At 38.6% G+C, this 22,837-nt stretch overlaps 1 protein-coding gene across 3 annotated transcripts in view; it reads left to right on the top strand.

The window, feature by feature from the left end:
- The window catches only part of LOC6048537, a 145,785-nt gene extending 129,700 nt beyond the window's left edge, over nucleotides 1-16,085 (top strand). For all 3 annotated transcript variants that reach the window (XM_038253619.1, XM_038253610.1, XM_038253626.1), the window contains 5 exons: nucleotides 12,872-13,137; nucleotides 13,546-13,881; nucleotides 13,944-14,234; nucleotides 14,287-14,477; nucleotides 14,537-16,085. In XM_038253619.1, coding sequence (XP_038109547.1) covers nucleotides 12,872-13,137; nucleotides 13,546-13,881; nucleotides 13,944-14,234; nucleotides 14,287-14,477; nucleotides 14,537-16,027 — 2,575 coding nt within the window. In that variant the 3' untranslated portion in view covers nucleotides 16,028-16,085. The remainder of the gene's footprint in view (nucleotides 1-12,871; nucleotides 13,138-13,545; nucleotides 13,882-13,943; nucleotides 14,235-14,286; nucleotides 14,478-14,536) is intronic.
- Nucleotides 16,086-22,837: the final 6,752 nt, after the last annotated feature.

The raw sequence follows: 22,837 nt of genomic DNA, 5'->3' as shown, positions 1-22,837 counted from the left end.
CCTCTCGAACCACTCGCGTCACTTCACGTGTCCTCGCTCACTGTCCCTACCAGACTGATCCTCTCCCGTTCTATCTTCTTGCTCTTACCGTCGTTCCTTTCACACCGCTACACTTGTGCCAAAGGGCGGCACACTCGGAAAGGGTCAGACCCTACAATCCCCCCTTGGTTTTATTTTGAAATATGTGCCCGGTATTCATCCTTTAGCAATTAAAGTTATTTTCTCCTAGATGGATTGAATTTAGGACCTAGAATAAAATATACAATCTTTTCAATCCTAAAAATTGAATAACTGCTACTCTGATCGATTATCCTTGGTCTCAAGATGATTTAGGTTTTTGTTAACTTAACTTGCATTGCGGTGACTTGAGACAAACTCATAAATATCATTTTACCGAATAAGGCTAGTACGCTGACCGGAAGGAAAGGGGTCAAGGAACAGCTTTACAAACAGCAGAACAAAGAGGGAGCGACTTCTTGGGGCTTTTCTTTACCCTCTCTGGTTTGCTTACTCTGCCGCTGTTGCCCATTTGAATTTTCTTGACCGATTCCTTCCGAAGTGCGTAGACCGCTATACTTGGTAGAACACCAATATTTAGCTTCGATACCTCTTCCTCCCTTTTCACTTTTTTTTTAATTCACGATTTTAACATTCGTCATGAATCTAAGCTTTGAGTCCTTTTTGTTTATGACTTAACAATCGCAAATATATCCTAATGCGTCTTGATTTTATAAGAGTTCTGTCTTGTTACCTTACTTCAATATCAATTCAATATGCTCGCCCGAATTTTAAATTCATCTTCTCAGCTTGTTGTTCTAATAAATACTAATCCTTTAACATAATCTTTAATACATAAATTACAACTAACAAAGCTTTTTTATGGTTTCTAGAGTATTTTCAAAACAACACATTAGCTGTAAGTGATTTAACTGCTATTTACATTTCAGCTACACAACAATACAGAGGAGAAGCTAGTGAAATAATAATTCATTTATATTGTAACAAACAACGACACAATTCAATGAACAGGAAATTTTGAATTTACTTAACAATATAGTCATGTCACATCGACGTTACCTCGATGTTTGAGACCTTTTGTATTCCTTTTGATCTCTAAAGTGCAAATGAATGATATTTTAAATATAATTAAATAACATTTAACTTATCTCAAAACAAGCTTCCTATAAAACAGAACATTTTCATGTATTAACTGAGTCCCTTATCAATTTTGTCTATTAATTTAGCATAACATCCTGAAGCTACTACATTAATTCAAAAGTAAAAAGTTTATTATTTCATTCATTTTTTTTAGTTTAAGCTACGCTAGCAATCTAACAACAATAAAATAGATTTTTAAAAACACTTAAAAGCTACCATAATATTGTACTTCCAAACTACCGCGATTTTCTGCAAAAATTATGTGTATTGTGAATCCACAGCGTATAGCAGCTTCACACTTACGTTTTGTAAATGGTTACTACCAAACTAAATAATGCTTTTGCCTTAATGGGACGGTACACATTAGGTTAAACTCTTACACAAATCCATTATGATTGACTCTTCTGAAAATATGGCTACCTTAAATTGTTCAAGATCGCAGATGATGTCATTCACTCTTGGAGCAATTACTGTCAATAATTCTGAATCAAGATTTTGATGTTGTCTTCTGAAAAACATGACCGCCAATTGGTCGACTTGAATTGGTACCTTTCGAAGCATTAAAATTTATCCTAAACTTTTCCTAATCTTTAACAATGGACGGATCTGCTAAATACCCAACTTGAAATTTCATGTGTACCTAACAATAATCAATAATATTTATCATTGCTTAACACCAGTTTTAACTTAAATCTAGGTTGTTCAAAATTTTAGTAAATTGTTAAAAAACATAACGATGCATGAAGTAACAGTAATCATTTAAACTCTCTAATTAAACCCACTAGCGTGTCTTCTAGTAGTAGGAATGACTACTGGATACTGTTGATTTCAGTTCATCTCAACTTCGAATGAATTCAATAACCAATAAATCCACCTTCTTTTTGCAAACATAATATTTCCAATTCTATTAATTTTACTCAATCATACAACCTACACCTTAAGACACATCAAATAAATCAATATGTATGGGATGTTTAATAGACAACCAACAATAAACTAATCCGTTCACTCTTATCAGTATAATAAGGACCACACAGTATAGTCCGATCAAATAGTTAACCTTCGAGAAGTTGAGTGTTTGGCCATTCTTACAAGAGTCCTAACAAAGTGTGTATAAAGAACACTCACACAACTGTTGGTGTGTTGATCAAGTGTAACGCAATATCGTCTAATATCAGTCCAACACTCCAAGATAAACCAACGAGAGCTCTCAAAACCTCTTAACAACAAATTCGTTTGACTAAAATGTCTTCCCAAATCTTCCACCTTACTCCAAACTAATGTAACATAACATTACATGAACATTTGTGCCACTCTACTTAAACAATAAACATTTAACAATTAATTCGCTAACTACGATAGTAATTAACTTGACCTCGAAAGAGATACACTTACATATACTCAAATAATGTAGTTAGATTATCTAGGTATGGCAGGCAGGTATGTTTGACATTCACACAGGATTCAACCATTAAAAACTATGTAACATCGTCTGAGCTAAATGATCAAATTTAAATTAAATATATTGCAAGATGTTTGACATTGCTAGAGAGCGATGACTTAATTGTGTCTCATTCCGTCTGATAAGACTCTACTATATACTGTTCCGCTTGTTACACTAAAATTCACTGCTCTTGCGGCAACACTCTTAACAAGAGCCAAAACAACCATATATCCATTCACCTTTTGTATCACTTGTTATGAGAAAAATATATTCATTACTTGTTAGAAGCTAATGTTCACCATCTTTTACAACAACTACAAATTCTATCTGTAACAAATCCAAGCCTCAAATTTTCATCAACAATATTAGAATTGGTAGCTTCACACACACCCGAGAACGATCTCATAATTCACCATCTCTAAAAATAATTACAGAAACATCATCCATCGAATTTGTAAACCATCATATAACTGAATACCCTCCGTATCAACAGTCAACAACCGCCCATAAAATAGTTGCAGGGACGGTTCCATTTCCATTCGTGCACGGCTAAAAAACTGAACATTAAAACCCCGAACTTCTTCTGATTACCATCTATAACGATAACAACAGGAACAATTACATCTCCATTCGTGAACAGCTAAAAACTGAACACTTAACCCGTGATCAACTCTTGTGTTCACCACCCATAACAACAGTTACAGGGACATTTCAAATTTAATACGGGAACAGCTAGACAACTGAACACTCAACCCGTGAACATTCCTTGTGTTCACCACCCATAACAATAGTTACAGGGACAACTCAACGCTCATTCGTGAACAGCTAGACAACTGAACACTCAACCCGTGAACATTCCTTGTGTTCACCACCCATAACAATAGTTACAGGGACAACTCAACGCTCATTCGTGAACAGCTAGACAACTGAACACTCAACCCGTGAACATTCCTTGTGTTCACCACCCATAACAATAGTTACAGGGACAACTCAACGCTCATTCGTGAACAGCTAGACAACTGAACACTCAACCCGTGAACATTCCTTGTGTTCACCACCCATAACAATAGTTACAGGGACAACTCAACACCCATTCGTGAACAGCTAGACAACTGAACACTCAACCCGTGAACATTCCTTCCGTAACAATAGTTAGAGGGACAATTCAAATTTAATACGGGAACAACTAGTTAATTGAACACTTAACCCGTGAACATCTCTTATGTTTGTTCACCACCTATAACAATTGTTACAGGGACAATCATAACCCATGAACATTTGTTTTATCAATATCTACAACAATAGCTACGAGAACAATATATTTCTTTTAGTGAATAGCTAGATACATAAACATTCAACCCATGAACAATCCTTATGGTCACCACCTATAATAATCGCTATAGTAACCTGTACATTTACCTTGTGTTTAAAACCTAGAGAATAAACACTTTACCCTTGAACAACTTCTTGTTCACCACCTGTAACAACAGGGACATTAACCCGTGAACAACTTCTTGTTCACCACCTGTAACAACAGGGACAATCACCCGTGAACAACCTTTTGTTCACCACCTGTAACAACAGGGACATTAACCCGTGAACAACTTCTTGTTCACCACCTGTAACAACAGGGACAATTACCCGTGAACAACCTTTTGTTCACCACCTGTAACAACAGGGACATTAACCCGTGAACAACTTCTTGTTCACCACCTGTAACAACAGGGACAATCACCCGTGAACAACCTTTTGTTCACCACCTGTAACAACAGGGACAATCACCCGTGAACAACCTTTTGTTCACCACCTGTAACAACAGGGACATTACCCCGGGAACTACCTCTTGTTCACCACCTGTACAAACAGTGACATTTCACCCGAAGGCAACCCCTCGTTCACTTCTTGCATTGACATCTGTTGGAATCTGAAATATGTTAGCAAATATTAGTAAGTTTTTAAAAGACACAAAAATAAATAAAGTTTATTTTAGGACCACGACTCAGCTCAACTTTAACAATTTAAATTAGATTTGTTCTATAGAAAAATGCAACCCAATGGTGTAGAGACGCACCATGTCTCATTATTCCTTCGTCAGATAATTATATCTATAACTTTACAGTTCATAAATCATCCTTTAACTTATATTACTAATTTTCAACCTTGTACTTAATATTTTTGGAATCATACGTCAAAATCGTTGAAAACTCAACATTCAATAATTTATTTACCACATTTTAAATTTATCCTACGTCATACGACCGAAGTCCTACGTCAACATTATTTGACTTATCGTATAGTTTGGACCACTAAACGCACCCATGTTATTGACATTTCTCTTCTCAACCGACGATCAAACGGTCGAAAGAAGAGGACAAAACAACTCCTTACCGTCTCTCTCCCCCTCCTTTTTTAGTGCACTCACACTCACACACATTTAAATACAAAAAAAACAACGTCTTCAAACAATGGCCTGCTTAGCACTGTATTCCATCGCAAAAAAAAAATCGCTTCATTACCTGAGCTTTATCCTCGTCGCCAATTTTGTAGGGTCTCGGCGCAACGGAGGCAGCTCGGTAGCTGCCGGTCATCCTCCCGACCGCCCTCTGACCTGGTGTCCGTTGCCGAGCCTCCGCCGGTCGCTCCGGACCATATCTCCAGCGCCTCTCGAATCACTCGCGTCACTTCACGTGTCCTCGCTCACTGTCCCTACCAGACTGATCCTCTCCCGTTCTATCTTCTTGCTCTTACCGTCGTTCCTTTCACACCGCTACACTTGTGCCAAAGGGCGGCACACTCGGAAAGGGTCAGACCCTACAGTGTATTATCTTCAAACGATAGGTTTTTGTCCAGAGATTAAGATGCTCTATCAATATTGGACCAAAATTTAAGTTTTTGGACTCTCCCATACGGATTTATGTCGAAAAAATCGCATTTTTTCGAAGCTTTTTTCAGAAATGCTCATTTAATTTTGGGTAGCCTATTTTTCCCAGTGAAACCAATACATGCAGCTTGTAGGAAATTTCATGCCGAACATTTTTCCATCTGAGAAAATGCAATTTTGACAATCCAGAGCCGAGATTTTTGAGTTTTGGTGAGATAAAAAGTGCCAATTTTCAAAATTTCTCAGAATTCAGAAGCAATGCCTATTCGCTTTACAGCATTGCCTTGGCGTTCTCGATTGCGAGATTCCTACTCGAAACTAGGTGTTCGAAGGCTTGATTGTTGAGGCAATTGCAAACCTCTTTTTACACCTTAGCATCCATCCACCCCGGGATTCGAACTGACGACTTTTGGATTGTGAGTCCAACTGCCTACCAGTGACTCCACCGAGGCAGGCCCCAGGGAGACGACTCCCACACCTAGACTGAGCTAACGACCTTTTTAGGTTAGTCCGGGGCCAACATTTACTTCCCGTCCGACGGAAGGCGTGATCAGACAAATCTCGTCTCGAAAAATGCCACCGGGACCGTCTGGGATCGAACCCAGGCCGACTGGGTGAGAGGCAATCACGCTTACCCCTACACCACGGTCACCGCAATTTAAATTGCTTGCAAGTTCGGTCATACTTTTCTCGGTTTTCGTTCCACTTTGATTGATATTTTTCTCACAGAACTCTTTATGTTGAATTGCAGCAATTTAAACACGCAAATACCATTCAAAAGGGTTTAGCTCCAAAACATCACTGTTTACACGAAATTTGATTTCAGATTCGGATTGCTTCTGAATTCTGAGAAATTTTGAAAATTGGCACATTTTTTCTCACTAAAACTCAAATATCTCTGCTCTGGATTGTCGAAATTGCATTTTCTCAGAGGGAAAAATGTTCGCCATGAAATTTTTTACAAGCTGCATGTATTGGTTTTACTGCACAGCAAAAAATCCGATGGTAAAATCGCATGCAAAAGAATGCACATCACCTTCGTCAAAATAAGCACGTAATATTACACACTGCATGTACATTTTTTGCAAACATAAAAAAAGTTGCAACCGACGGGATTCAAACCCAGCACCAACAGTAAGGTCTGGCAACTTAGCCCACTCGGCCATCAGACCGATGTAAAGCTGTAAGGATAAACGCATATATGAGCTTGACATTTCGGACAAGAAGGTTTCCCATACTGAAGGGCTACATATTTCATAGTGTAAAATCACATTCAATTTTTCAATTCGGTTTTATTAGTGAATAATCATGTTACAATTAGTTCATTCGTAGTACATAACAGAGTTTTGGAGTTCCTTTCAACTGTGTGTTAAATCTCAATCCATTTTGGAACGATTATTGCTTATGACTAAGAGATTACCAAAAGTAAGAAAAAATTTAGAAAAACTTACTGAAATTGCAAAGGAAAGGGGATAGAAATAGAAAAAGCTTAAACTAGATCACAGTTTTTTTTATCTATTGTAGATGTGCTTAATCATTAGCTCCCCGAGGGCCAGAAATTGCTCCGCCTTGTTACGGCAGGTCCGGAACCGCGTCATCATCTCACCCGCTAGAGCAAAAAACTCTGGCAAGGTGAATAGATCTTCCCGGTTACTTCTTGCTGGGCCGCATCACCGCTACCGGCAGCGACCACGCTGGCGAACGATCGCCCCCATCCAGGAGGGAACGCTGAGTTGTTTACGGGAATCGTACGCTGTCCAGCTGCAGGAACGGTTGCGCTCGTATTGCGCTGAGAAGGGTGGGATGCTGCTGCTTTCTTCTTCCTCTTTTCCTGCTCCTCGAGGTACGCCTTGCGCGCGACGCATCCGCGGTAGTTACCGGTATGGTTGCCGTCACAGTTGGCGCACTTAATGCGCGCCTTGGTGTGCTCTGCCTTGTCCTCCAAGTCCGCCTTGCACGGCAGTGCACACTTCTCCGAGAGGTGTGTTTCACCGCACTTCACGCAGCGGGGCGGGAGGTTGCAGTTCCGCGAGCCGTGGCCGAACTTCTGGCAGCGGTGGCATTGCGCTACGTCCATTGGGTTTTTGGAGTAAAACCGCCAGTTTACCCAAAAACCGTCCAACGCCTTAGTCCGTCGCAGGTCTTGGATTTTGACGGTGCCGCGGTCGAAGTACAACAGGTACAAAGTGTGCGTACCTGTGACTGTTGTCTTGCGCGAGAGCACTTTTATCTCCCGTGGCGTTATTCCGGCACCCGAGAGGTGTCCCTTCAGGTCGGCGATTGGGCGGTCTTGGTAGCCCTGCAGGACTACCTTAACCGCGGTCTTCTCAACTGGATCGAAGGTGTAGAACTTGAAGTTGCTACACTTCAGTTCTTTCACCACCAGGTCGAAATTCTTTTGTTGAAAGTAATCACTTGTACTTTCGATTTTCCAATTTTCAGACTATATTGGAGGCCTTCCAGCAACTCGTCAACATCGTCCGCCAACGTATCCAAAACAAAGATTGGAGGTGGTCGCCGTTCCTTCGGAGAATTATCTTTTTTTGTCGTACTACCTTTTTTGCGTGCACGTCCATCGTCGTCGTCGTCGTCGGTAGTGCTGCTACCGTCGGTGTTGTTGTTGTTGGTTTCCTCGTCACTCAGTCTCGCGAACTTGTTACTGGTGGGAATGTTGGCGGATGTTGATGCGCCACCGGTCGACAGATTGCCGGAAGTACCTGAGCGGAGTCTGCTTCTTATAGGGCTGCGATCCTGGACACGGTAATTAGCGTGTAATAACTCCGGATTGAATCCATCAGCGCACACGCTCCCCTGCGCGATGGTGGACGACGCGGCGGCGTTGTTTTGTTTACCTTTTTGCACTCGGCCGGTAGACGAACTTCGCGGGTTTTTCGAGGCCGCACTCGAACTGCCACGGCCACGGCCGGCCTTCGGCATGCTGGTGGAGCAAACTCGCGGGTAATCTAAGTCGATTACGGCGGAAAATTCGGAAAAACTTTTAGAGCTCTGAGCACTTAACTGCTGCTTGCTCTGGAGGATACACGCAGAATGTGTAAAATCACATCAAATTGCATATCTGCTTTGTTCGCAGATTGGATAACTGTTGTCGGCTGTGCTGACGATGTTGGTGGCGTCGATCAATTTTGCGGAAAGCAATTTCCGTAACTGCTCCCTCACCAAGAAAGTTTGTTGAAAATCCGGGTAACGCTGTTCCTTTGTCCTCCTCGTCAGCAGGTGTTTAATTTTTTTTCTGGATGGCCCACCTCTTACCCATACACATCTTTTGTAGTATGGAAGGATTATGAGCAGATATCTTTCGATAATTTTGGAGACAATCCTATCATCTTACTCAACTTCCGTGTATGCCCATCCTTGTCTCTCTTTTTCCATCCTCAACACTTATCAGGTTGCTTTAAACATTGGGTACTGGTAAATTAATTCCACACGCATGTCTTATATACGGCCCAACAACGTATTTTTCATTCATTCACTGAGACGTGCACCGATTAAGAGAGCAAACAAACAAACCAATAATCCAAACATACAAACAATTAAACCATACACTCTCTGTCACAGCCACCCTCAGTCAATGTTCTGCAGTCACTTACAACAGTGGTCTTTGCCTTACAAAAGATTTACAAAACTTTTTAAAATCACGTAGATTGTCCGAGTTTCTTGTTGCTTCAGGTAACATATTAAACAAACGATATCCTTTGTAAAAAGTGAATTCTGCGTAGACGTCATTTTGAAGTTGAGCAACCTAATTTCTCTCGCCTGTCTAGTAAAATGTTGATGAACATCACTTCCATAAACTATTGTATCCGTCAAGTATTGTGGAGCCATTCCTTTTGTCAGTCTAAAAATAAAAACTAAAGTATTGTATTCTACACGTTGTCTAACTGACATCCATCGTAGGCAGTCAAGCATAAAACTTCTTGGTGTTAGTCTTTCACATCCTAATATCAAACGCATCACCTTGTTCTGAAGAAGTTGCATACGTTTCTGTTGTTGCTGTGTTGCGGTAAACAAAATAGAGGCACAGTAGTCGAAATGGAGAGCAATAAGTGTGTTATAGATCATCAACTTGTTATCAAAAGAAAGGTACTTGTTCAACCTGTACATGATACCCAGTTTCCTAGCGGCTTTCCTAATCGTATAGTTGATGTGCTCATCAAAGTTCAACTTGTTGTCTAACATAACACCCAGATATTTAATCACATCAACCCTTTCGACTACTTCGCCATCTATGTAAACTGTTCCGTCAGTGTCGTCCCTCCGTTGGTTAGTTATCAGCATACACTTGGTTTTCGACACGTTCAACTTGAGCTTCTTCCTTTTAACCAGTCAGCAAACACATTTAGCTCAGCATTCAGGATTTCACAGCATTCTTCGCGACAGTTTCCAGTGACGTAAATTACAGTATCGTCAGCAAACAGGTTCACTTCAGATCTATGTAACGCTTTTTGATATCGTTCATATACAATATAAACAACAACGGTCCCAAAACACTGCCCTGTGGAACACCCAGGTCAACTGCAACTTCCGGAGATAGTACACCATTAAACAAAGTAACTTGCGTTCGTTCTTCCAAGTAACTGCTAAACCATTTGAGTACATTCCCTGCTATTCCATAGCGTCGTAAAACTTCAACCAGCTTACGGCGATCGATTGTCTCAAACGCTCTCTTGAGGTCTACGAAAACAGCAAGAATCGTCCTTTTATTCTCAATAGCTTGTTTCCACTTAAGCAGCAACAGGTTCAACGCTGATTCACAGGAATGCTTTTACGAAAACCAGACTGTTCGGTCAACAAGATCTCTTCACGGTTTATGAAATCCAATAACTGTTCTTTCACGACAGTTTCCAACACTTTTTCATACAATGGCAGCATGTTTATCGGTCGATGATCTTCTGGTTTTGTCGATTTTGCAACTTTTGGAATCGGTATGACAGTAGATTTTTCCATTCCTTCGGGAAAACACCTTGTTGTAGCGAAACATTAACAATCTCCAACAGTTTACCACCAACAATGCCCAATGAGTCTAACAGCACTTGTTTGGTGATATTTTCAGTACCAGAGCATTTTTTTAGCGACGCAACTATCTCAATCAACTTCTGCATCGTGATTGGCTGGAATGAATCAAATAGATTTTGGGGAGGCAAACTTAAAACTTCTGGTAACTGAGGCGCTGGTATTGACTAGTGGATTTCCTCAACACTTTTTACAAAAAAACTTTTTAACCTTTCTTGCCGTCATTTCATCAGAGCAGGAACCACCTTCATCACCTTCAAAAACAATTGACGATTTCTTCATGCCCCCTGGAGTTATCAGCGACTTTAAACATTTCCACAGCCTTTTAGAGTCTCCACTACACCGGTCGATTTCTTGCCTTACAGAGCCGTTTTTTTGCATTACGTAGCTCTTTGACGTAAAGGTTCCGCAGGATCTTATACCGTTGCCAGCTTTCCTCACTGCTTGTCTGCTTGTACGTCTTGTATGCATCATCTCTCTGCTGTTTCAGCATCTGTAAACTTGATCCAAACCATGCGTTGCTTCTAGTCGCTCTCACAACTCGTTCTTCCGTCAATTCAGATACTGCTTTTACCAACGAGGAGCTGTAAACTTTCGCTTTTGCATCCACTGATACTTCTTGAGTTTGCAGGGTGACATCACTTCTTAACAAGGCTTGTAAACGAGATTTTGAATATTTCTTCCATGACACATACGTCTTTTTGTTATCTGGCAAACTGACAACTAGTGCACCCGGGACGCACACACCGATTGTTTCGTGGTCACTAATTTTGAATTCCTCAACAACACTGGCATCGCACTCATCTATATTAGAAAACACCAGATCAATTATCGATCTACTTCCACCGTGGCTACGAGTATATTCTGTTATTTTTTGTTTTAATCCAGCTACATCCGTTGCATTTCTAAGCTCGAGAGAGTACGGACCTTGTCCCCAACGAATATTGAAATCTCCTGCAATTACATTCGTTTTGTCCTCCACAACCACTTCTTGCAGCCAACTTTCGAAACATTCAACGAAGTCCCTATCACTGCTGCTTGGAGAGTGATAAACACCGCCAAAAATTCCATTGAAACTACTGTTGCTTACATCAACCGACAAAAACCAGTTTGCGCCAACGGTTTTATTCGATACAATTTCATGAGTCAAACGATCGTCGATGTACATCGAGACTCCACCGGAATGAACAGATTTAGAAAAACAATTCACCATTTCAAAACAAGGTACCGCAAACCGGGCAAGATCGTGACTAGCGGTCAAATGCGTCTCCGTCAAAATTACAAGCTTTGGTTTTTGATTTTGAATTAACAACTGAAGCTCATCGAAATGCGTTGGAAGTCCCGCAATATTCAAATACAATACATCATGTGGTTTGTCTGGTTGCTATGCAGTGTAATCAATCCGCTTATTAAGACGTTTAATAAACCTTTGATAAACTGGGCAGTTGGTACTCCATACAGCATGATCCGTTTCAACGTCCAGATTCCCCTCAACCCGATCTCTTTCACAGTTAGCACATTTCTCTACAGTTGACTTACAGTCCTTCCCTCGATGGTGTTTAAATTCACGTCGTGCTGTGCTCCTGAACTCAGATCCGCGTTTCGATGGTATCACGTCTTTTGCCGAAGTATCCAGCGGATAACGTTGGTTCATCTTCTTTGGTCGGTGGCAGCTTCATCGGTGATTTTCTTGGCTGCTTCACCTGATTTCCAGAGCCGTTGGTGACGAATTTCTGCTCCTGAACTACTTCCGAGTTTTTCGCACTTTCGATCTCACTACCGAGATTTTCGCGAACGATCATTTGAACCACTGGGCACAGCCACCTTCAAGCGAAGACTCGACAGCGCCAGTTATAAAGGTTCCATGATTGGAGGGTTGGATTTCTCTAAATTAATCACGCCGACGCGTTTAGTTTGACTGTCCAAAACGTTCTGAATTTATTGTAATCGGAAAGTCCCCTAAAGCCTAACACATGAGGTAAACTGAGGTTTTTGCTTACTGAGCATTAATCGAACAACTTGCTTTAATCGCGGCGAGGTAAACGACGTTATGCTTTGTTCGCAGATTGGATAACTGTTGTCGGCTGTGCTCACGATGTTGGTGGCGTCGATCAATTTTGCGGAAAGCAATTTCCGCAACTTATATTAAGATAATTTATTATGTAGCATCTTGTTTTGAACCTCATGTGTAGATTTTCCTTAATGATAGAATTTAAAATCAACAAGTGATCATATTTTGCCCTAGCTGCGGAGTCAGAACAGAATTTCTGTTTTTGATATTGCCTCAATGTTTACCTCATATGCTTTAAAGTAAATTTATTCGAGAATTCATCTGGAAATTGATTCCTTTTTTTCAGATTTTTACACTTCAAAGTTGACGGAGCTCAAATCACACAGCAATTTGTGCAAATGTGCAAATCGACGAAACTGCAGATAGTGATTATCTGTCCAACCCTGCTGTCATTCTCGAGTGTGTATTTGTATTCAACCTTCAAACAAGTCCTGAAACCAGACTGTGTATTGGGCATGCTTTTGGATGTCGCCGAGAATCACATGGCGGAAATTCACGAATCGACCTTTCCCGGATACCACAAGTGGCGCATTTCTTCTCCTAGAGATGTGGGTATGTAATTTGAAAGCTTTACTATTTCGTATGACTCATACAAGTAATTCCGAATTTTTCAAATAACACCAATAAATACTTGCTCTTTGTGATATTTTTGGTTGATTTTTGGTATCTCTTCGGTATCTACTGCAACAACTAGCAAAGATCATCATAAAGTCATAAAATATGTTGAAATAAATAATGGCATTCTAGTAGAAAGTAACTGATTAACAAGATGTTTGAGCACTCTTTAATGCGGTGGCATACACCAGAAGGTCCACAAACACATTTTATTTTCGTAGTACACGTATTTTGGAGTATCTCAAGAATGCCACACTTTGAATCCGTAATACAACCCGGTGTGAAAAGTTTCAAAAATCTATCAAAATCCCTTCTAACAGACAACATACAAACCTCTATTTGTAGGGGATCACGACCAGGCGTTTGTCAACGAGTTACTCGGCATGGCGATCGACATTCTGGGTCGAGTGATGCGCCAACAACTTTTGAGTAGTGAAATTGGAAATGCCGTTTCTGAGCAAAAGCCTCAGCCAACTGCTCATTCTAGCTCCGCACACCATGATACGTTCACATTGTTTCCGAGAAAGGTTAAAGTTGGTCAAAATAAGATCATTATAATTCTCGTGGAACATTTAATGAAGGATGATTGGATTAAGATCAAAATAGAAATGTCAAATGAAACAATAGAAATAACTAATGTCAAACGTCGGAATCCTTACACTATACAGTTTAATATACCAGGTATGATAAAATTTGTCAATATTTTATATAAGAGTCAACTTATAAAACTTTTAAAATTACAGATGCCTGTTTGGAAATTTCCATGATGATTGGAGTGCGTGTGGAGAAGAACAATATCGATTTAGGATGTCGTCCGCTCAAGTGTGAGAGTCGTCTCCGTGAGCTGGAGCAAATATTAAAATCACAGACATCACCGGTGGAGTTTTTATGCCAATCCGTTGGCATTGCGAGCGCAGACCGGGACAGGCTTGATAGTTTGCTGCTGCAGTCCTTTCAGAAAAATGTGCCCACAAATTTTCACTTACTCAACTCAGTTGAGAGCGCGAGTGGGCTGAAATCTCGCCGGGAATCTCGTGAGTATTGATTTACACTTAGAAGTATGTTTTGTTATAGACTTCTTTTTAGATCCGGAAGAGTACCCAACATTGCTACATTTTTCTGCTCACTGGGGGCTAGAACGGTTAAGTCTCCAGTTGATGGATTGTCCCGGAGGTGATGTTGCATGCGGCTTGAGGAATTTTGCCGGTCGTACGCCTATGGATTTGGCTGACATTGCAGGACACATGAAATTGGCAAACAGTTTCAGAAACTTTTCTGTAATAATTGATATTCAATACATGTTTGAAGACTCTACTAATACTGATTCGTTTTACAGCAAATGCACGAGTTTACCACAATGTACTATTATTTTAAAGGGATCAGTGAAGCTTCACCGGATAAAATCATCATTCAGCCCAAAATGGCACATTCATCAAATACTTGTAATCTAGTTCGACATCACCAGAGCGAGGGCTACATGAAGATGGACGGCAGCGGTAGTGATATTGAATCTAGTCAAAACGAGACATTCAATTCTGTTTCTAATCTAAACTATTTAAATTTTGAGGCAACAGGGCATGGGCAGGATGAGGTTGATTTAGCTATAGATAAGAAGAAACAAGCCGAGAAAGACAAAGAAATATTAAATAATCTCAACAGTGATATTGACCATGATGCCAGGGAGCAAGAGATATTATTTAATGAGCTTAAGATAACAGAACCAATGTATTTCGAATCTAGTGATGTTAACAAAAGTGACGCCTTTAGTCAGGAGTGCTCGAATCTATTAGAGAGTTGTAATGCGTCAGATGTTAATGATTTTGATTATCTCGTGCAGCCATCAAATCTTCCAGTTCGAAAAATAGATACGGTAGAATCAGATTATCTTGTGCAGCCGTCCAATATTCCGGTGCATGAATATACGAACCTCGAAATAGGGCGTGATTGGCATGATGTCCAGGAAGCTGGAAGGGACCTTTCTCACCTACGTTTGAGTTTTAAAAAGAAAGACTCCGAGTCCTCAGGCACGTCCAAGGACAGAGGCTTGCAAAGACAAGAAAGCAATACGTCTAAAAAATCGGTTGACGACGAACTCCTGGAAATTATAGCAGATTTCAAGAACAATGTTTTCACTATACAGGAAGTAGAGTCTTTAGTAGAATCCTGGAAATCTAGGAATGATGTTCAGAAATGTTTCAAAGATAAACAGGAGCAGCTACAAAAAATGCGTGAAGAATATGAACGAATCCAGCAACAAATGAAGGAAAAACTTAAAAGGCCCACACCTTTCGAGAGAATGAAGAAAATGTTTAGCAGGAATAAAAGCACCACAAATACCAAAGATACTCAATCGAGCAGTGGACCGTCGGACATATGCGAAGATATTAAATTTTCAATGATGCCGTCTACTTCACAGAGTAATCGGCCAAATAGTTCATCTAGCCTGCACAGTATTTCCAGCAATTCTTCAGGCATAAGCAGTAGCAATTCATCGGAGGAACGAAAATGTGTAACCAAAGTTCGAGCAGGCAGCTCAATGGAAGATTATATGATTCCTCCATCCCCGCGTCCTCTTAATCCAGTTCTGGAAAATCGACCAATTTCGAACGCTCACGACTCTGATGAACACTACACTGCATTTCCATCAAATGTACCAGTAGCGGTTCAACAGCAAATGAGTGACTACGTGAACACTAGTGCAATGCTGAATTCAATTGACGAAAACAACGAAACGGAAACGATTTTGCAATCGATTAATGTTCAAAGACAAAATGTTTCTTACAGTCAGCTAGATATTGTACGACCTTCGATGAGTTCATTCAAGTAAATACAAATACATATTTTTCAAAACCAAAATTATTTAAGAAATACAAGTGTAAGAATTATGTCAGGCGTCATCCATAAAGTACAGTATGTAAAAAAAGTATTTACACCCCTTGAGCACTATGCACATTTTGTGATGAAACATGTAAAAAATTTAAAGTTTGACAGGAACCTAGTACTACGTTTTGTTCAGAAACTCATGCCAAAAATTTTGCTACAAACAGCTCATGAAAAGATGATTTCTATAAAAAGTTATATAACAAATACTATTACGAAAATAAAAAAGGTGCAAAAAAAGTTTGTACACCTTTCGAAAAATTAACATAAATAATGTTATTTGTTGACAAATCACCATAAATCCAGTCTCCCAACTCCAAATAGGCATCCTTGACTGATTAAAAAAGAATTTGGATTGAATATAAAGTTTACTAACTACTTAGTATAAAAGTTTATATAACTCTGGAAATTCTATATAAAACTTATCTAAACTTAATTTTGCAAACTTTTAATTCAACTAAATGTCAATATATTACCATAGAATTGCTAAATAAACATTTTGGAGTGGGTATAACACCGTTTTGGGGGCATTCGAACCGGTCCATAATTCTTAAGTCAACCTATGTGGCATCGGAAAGGGCATAAAATTTCCGATCTTTTGATACCCATACATCTAGGTTTTCTATAAAACCCACGATTTTAAATACCTAGGTAAAAACGTTGTTATGGTTTTGTTTGAGCAATCTGCCAAAAATGTATGGAATTTCGTAATTTTTGTTCTCGTGGATCAAACTTACTTTTGCCCAGGTATTTAAAAACGTGGGTTTTATAGAAAACCTAGATGTATGGGTATCAAAAGATCGGAAATTTTATGCCCTTTCCGATGCCACATAGGTTGACTTAAGAATTGTGGACCGGTTCGATGCCGGCGGATTTTCCGACGACGTAATTCCGGGTTGGTACGAAATTCCAACGAAAATCTATTCTATCGATACAAATACCCCAAAACGGTGTTATACCCACTCCAAAATGTTTATTTAGCAATTATATGGTAATATATTGACATTTAGTTGAATTAAAAGTTTGCAAAATTAAGTTTAGATAAGTTTTATATAGAATTTCCAGAGTTATATAAACTTTTATACTAAGTTGTTAGTAAACTTTATATTCAATCCAAATTATTTTATAAATCAGTCAAGGATGCCTATTTGAAGTTGGGAGACTGGATTTATGGTGATTTGTCAACAAATAACATTATTTATGTTAATTTTTCGAAAGGTGTACAAACTTTTTTGCACCTTTTTAGTTTCGTAATAGTATTTGTTATATAACTTTTATAGAAATCATCTTTTCATGAGCTTTTGCAGCAAATGTCTGGCATGAGTTTCTGAACAAAACGTAGTACTAGGTTTCTGTCAACATTAAATTGTTTAGATGTTTCATCACAATATGTGCATAGTGCCCAAGGGGTAAATACTTTTACATACTGTATATCACGCTCTGGAAGGGGGTTTGAGCAGCAGTGACATTGCATGTTAAAACTTTGGAAAAGCGTGACAAAGGGGGGGGGGGTGTACATTTTGGCTGATTTTAGCGCGACGTACTTTATGGATGAAGCCTCATGAAAGAATAAACTCTAAGTTTTGCTGATAAACCAATATTATAGAGTCAGTTGAGTCTATGCAGCACAAGATCAAATCAAGTCGTTTTTCGTCCTGCGAATTTACAAAAAAGAATTCAAAATATATTTACTCTCAGCAGACACAGTATTTGTAATATAGAAGAAAACAAACTTATCGCTAACGATAACATAATCTTGATGAATTCAATATGAACCAAAATTGCGTATGGGTCATTCCACCTGAAGTGTGCAAGAAAAAATGCAAATTTGAAAATTACCATCTCCGATGCTCAAACTTGGCAGAGCTGTTGAGACTATCAAAACATGCAAAAATCCCGAATTTCATCCAAATCGGACCACCCCCTCCATTTTTGTACCCTATCGACTTTTTGGCAATTTTTGAGCGAAACCCCCCTTCAAACGACTATAACTCAGGAACCACAAATCTTATAGGGTCGGTCTTAGATTCAACTTGAAGGAAATTGGAAGTAGAATACATTTCCGTGATCGTCTACCTGTATTGCGCAATAGAAAACTTTAAATGGCCGTATCTCAAAACAGCACTATTTATTTTTCAAATTTGACCTCACCATCGTATTCCCCAGCTAATTTTACATAAGAATCTTTTATCGACAGAAAGCAATATGTGTCGTTCCAGAGATATCGAATTTTAAAGTTTAAACTGCCGTTCTACGCATAATTGTCCCATGTTCAAAAAGTGCAACTGAGCAAAACGCGATTGAAATTTTTCGACCGATTTCTGTGTTTCTACGCATAATTGTCCCGTGGGTTCCTATTCGCCCTATGTGCCCCTAATCGCCCCAGTTAGCAGTTTATCACCCTTATTTGTGATCCTTTTGCTATACAACAGGTAAACAAGGCATAATGCTTAGTCAAACTAATGATTCCGTGTAAGAAAATACTTGGTGGGACAATTATGCGTAGAAGTTCAACGATGGGACAAACAGACTTGTTGTTGTTTTTGATGAGTTCCCGAACAAAGTACCAGATTTTATGTGTTTTTCTTAAAGTACACATCAGATTAAACTTAAAAATGGCATAAAGTCAAAATCGTCAAAAAATGACATGGGACAATTATGCGTAGAACGGCAGTAAAGTATTTGAGATTACCTAAATTAGCTTTATTCGCCACATCTGGTAGATGCACTCTTACCTGGTTATTTATTGAAATAAGATTTCATCCCAAATAATCATTAGCAAATTAGCCCAAAGGACAGAGCAAGAACGACACGCAATACAGGGCAGAATGGAATTCCTGAAGAACTAGCAGGAAATTGCAATTGATCTTGTAAGTAACACTTAAGAAAAAGTTCACGATATATTATCGTGTTAAAAATTATGAATTAACATGAATTAAACTCTCGTTAAGCATGATTAAAGATTTCTGGAAAGTATAAAACTGAAAAATGAAACAAAATCACGAAGATTAATATGATTTATTACCTGATGAAGATCAAATTCAGTTGTGTTGATTTCGACAACGTCCGAACAATAATCTTTTTTTGTTTGTCAATCATTTCGAAATCTTGGAAAACGATACAGCTGCTGTCCACATGTATCAGAAGTATACACGGCTTGTCTAAAGGTTATTTTTATAAAACTTGAATGAACCTCGGTAATTCTTTCTGGAGCTTGTTGGGGGACTGTCCCGAGTCAGGGAAACTGTTTTTCAAAAAATTCTATCGGTAAAAATTGATTTTATCTCATTTTGAAGTTTTTATATATATGGTTTTGTTTTTGAAATTCAATGTACCAGAATTGAAAAAAATCATCAATCTGTCATCAAAACTCGGTTCAATATGATCAATCTTTCAAACCATAAGGCAGATTTTGGGGTTTTTACTGAATGGCACTATTTCGCTACCGCACATGGCAAAAGCTCTAGAACCCATGAGAATTATTTCATCTACTACAGCCAGCTCTACATTTGTTCTCGCTCCAAATAAAAGAAGAAATGAAAGAAATAATTTGATAAAGTGGGAAGAAATGAGGAATTAGGAAAAATATAAAAATAATAGATAAATAATGATAAGTTTTTGAAAATTTTGTTGTACAAACTCTATAGCAATTGCAAATAAATATTCAATTCCATTTTTTTATTATACACCCAAAGTTAAAAAACGAGGGGATAGTCCTCATGAAAAGAAACGTGAGGAAAGTGCTATTTCGCGTGAGTATAGTCCTCTCGCGTGTTCATTCGTTCATTGGAACAGTTCATCCTATTGAGTGGCTTATATGGGCAAATGACCGCCACATAGTCACCGAACCATGGTGGCCCATACGGCAAAGGCACGGTTCATTATGCCGAAGGTCTTGGGTTCGAGTCTCGGTAACGGTACTTATTTTGTTTGATGGATGAACTTTTGCCTTTCTTACTAAAGAAAGGTATAGGGTTTGCTTTTGGCTCCGACTCCAAATCAAGCTTCGTTCTCAAATCATTTCTCGAGAAATATAAATTCGAAAAATCTGCAAAATATCATGGACGATCGATTTTTGACGACCGATCGTTTGACAATGACAGAATTGGTCTATCTCCAATATCCAAATTTTTGCGCTCAATTTACCGTAGAGTACGCGTGACGTCCGTGTGTGGTAAAAAAGTGCTCAATTTTGTGGTAGGGGGTTTCTCAGAGCCCACAATATGGATTTAAGCTCTCTTGGGCGCATTTACAAGGGGATGTGCTGAACCTGAACCAGTTCCATACCAAATTTGAATTTATCCATTTTTTAAGGGGACTCTGAGTGTGTTTTCACCTGATCAGGCGGTTCTCAATTAAAAATTCGGTCGAAAATTGAAGTATTGAAATCTTTTATATATCCAAAAAATTGAATTTTTCGAGCCCTACATCCTCCCAAATTTTCATCCATGTCGGTAATGTGGTTCTTGATTTACACCTTGTGGACTAATTTACTGTGAGGCAAAAAACCCCTAAAAAAGGTAAAAGCCAACGTTTCACCAAATGCCAAAACTATTCCTTTGGCATTTTATCTAAATTTTTTCTCCATACCATAATCTAGACCAATATCGAGGTTCTGAAACAAATTCGACCTCATTCGGATCTACCGTTCAGATTTTAGAAAATTTCCATTTTTGCCTTTCTTACTAAAGAAAGGTATAGGGTTTTCTTTTGGCTCCGACTCCAAATCAAGCTTCGTTCTCAAATCATTTCTCGAGAAATATAAATTTGAAAAATCTGCAAAAAATCATGGACGATCAGTTTTCGTCGCCTCGTCGACAAGTTGTCAAGTTGAGCTTCACATGCAGACGCGAGTTACCCGGGCAGAAAGTTGCATCTTGGAAAAATCTACCCATGTTCGTAAAAACACGAACAAGTCAAGTTCACCCCAGGGTATGGTTAAGAGATAACCGAACATGGCCACGAACATAAATTGTTCGAGGCGTATCTGCGAAAAATCTTGTTGAGTTTATTTGACCAACAATGCCACATCAAGTTGAGTTTATAGTAGCAAACAACTGTAATCTTCCAAAAATCATATCAAGTTCATAAAGTAGATTTTGATCCCAAAAATAATTTTATTGGTTTTTCCCCCCTTCTTCCTCTTCACAAATATGAGTAATATTGCAGTAATATACGCACTTACATCAAAACAAGATTTTTCAAAGTTGAAAAATTATTTTACTTTAAAAACTCATTAAAAAATTGCCAAAATGTCATAATAATTTTCCAAATCACGAAAAATCCAAAGTCTCTATATTCCATTTTTTTAATTAAAAATAACAGTTTATGAAAATATTCCTAAAATTGCATAAGTCCAAAAATCCACAGTAAAATTCCAAAAAGCCTGGTAATGTTTCTTATCAAAATAATTTTTCAAAATGTTGAAAAATATTCAACTGGCTGAGAGTAAAAATTTCGCAAAGTCCTGAAAATCTAAAAAAATCTACCAAAAATCTTATCGTGATACTGATCCCGTAAATTTTCTAAGCGCCGGAACGATTTTTGTAGGGGGTATATCAATAATTGGGTGGGTCTCGTGGCGCAGGGGTAGCGGCTTCGGCTGCCGATCCCGATGATGCTATGAGACGCGGGTTCGATTCCCGCCTTATCCACTGAGCTTCTATCGGATGGTGAAGTAAAACGTCGGTCCCGGTTTCTCCTGTCTCGTCAGAGGCGCTGGAGCAGAAATCCCACGTTAGAGGAAGGCCATGCCCCGGGGGGCGTAGTGCCAATAGTTTCGTATATCAATAATTATTAAAAACCAACTTTCGAATTTCAAAATTTCAATGAAGACGTTTTGTTAGGGACATTATTTTAGGAACAAACTGATGTTTTTGTAAAAATCGGACGAAAATTTCCTGTAATTTCGACCATTTTTTCCGAAATTTTACTGGCCAAAAGCCAAAATTTTGCTAAGTCCAAAAAATCAAATAAATTCTACCGAAAATCTTGTCGTGTTACGGATCCCGTAAATTTTCTAAGTGCCGGAACGATTTTTGTAGGGGGTATATCAATAATTATTAAAAACCAACTTTCGAATTTCAAAATTTCAATGAAGACGTTTTGTTAGGGACATTATTTTAGGAACAAACTGATGTTTTTGTAAAAATCGGACAAAAATTTCCTGTAATTTCGACGATTTTTCCGAAATTTTACTGGCTAAAAGCCAAAATTTTGCTAAGTCCAAAAAATCAAATAAATTCTACCGAAAATCTTTTCGTGATACGGATCCCGTAAATTTTCTAAGTGCCGGAACGATTTTTGTAGGGGGTATATCAATAATTATTAAAAACCAACTTTCGAATTTCAAAATTTCAATGAAGAAGTTTTGTTAGGGACATTATTTTAGGAACAAACTGATGTTTTTGTAAAAATCGGACAAAAATGTCCTGTAAATTCGTCGATTTTTCCGAAATTTTGGTTCAAAGCAAAAATAAACATCAAAATAATTTATCATGTTTCCAAACTCCCGAAAATTTTCTAAGTCCCAAAAAAATGCTTTTTCTGTAAAAAGTAAAGAATTAAAAAATATACGCAAAAATTTCAAAGTCCAGCATAAATAAAATCAAACTTTAAAATATCAGCTCATGAAAATTATTCTAAGTATCGGAAATTGAAAATTCGGTCAGTGACTGCAAATTTTGCTAAGTCCAGCATAAATTTGAAACAAAGTCAAAATAATCATTTCATGATGTTCGGGTAAAATTTTTGAAAA

This window comes from Culex quinquefasciatus, chromosome 1 (assembly GCF_015732765.1).
Source record: "Culex quinquefasciatus strain JHB chromosome 1, VPISU_Cqui_1.0_pri_paternal, whole genome shotgun sequence".
NCBI lineage: Eukaryota > Metazoa > Arthropoda > Insecta > Diptera > Culicidae > Culex > Culex quinquefasciatus.
This window is presented reverse-complemented; position numbering and strand designations above follow the sequence as displayed.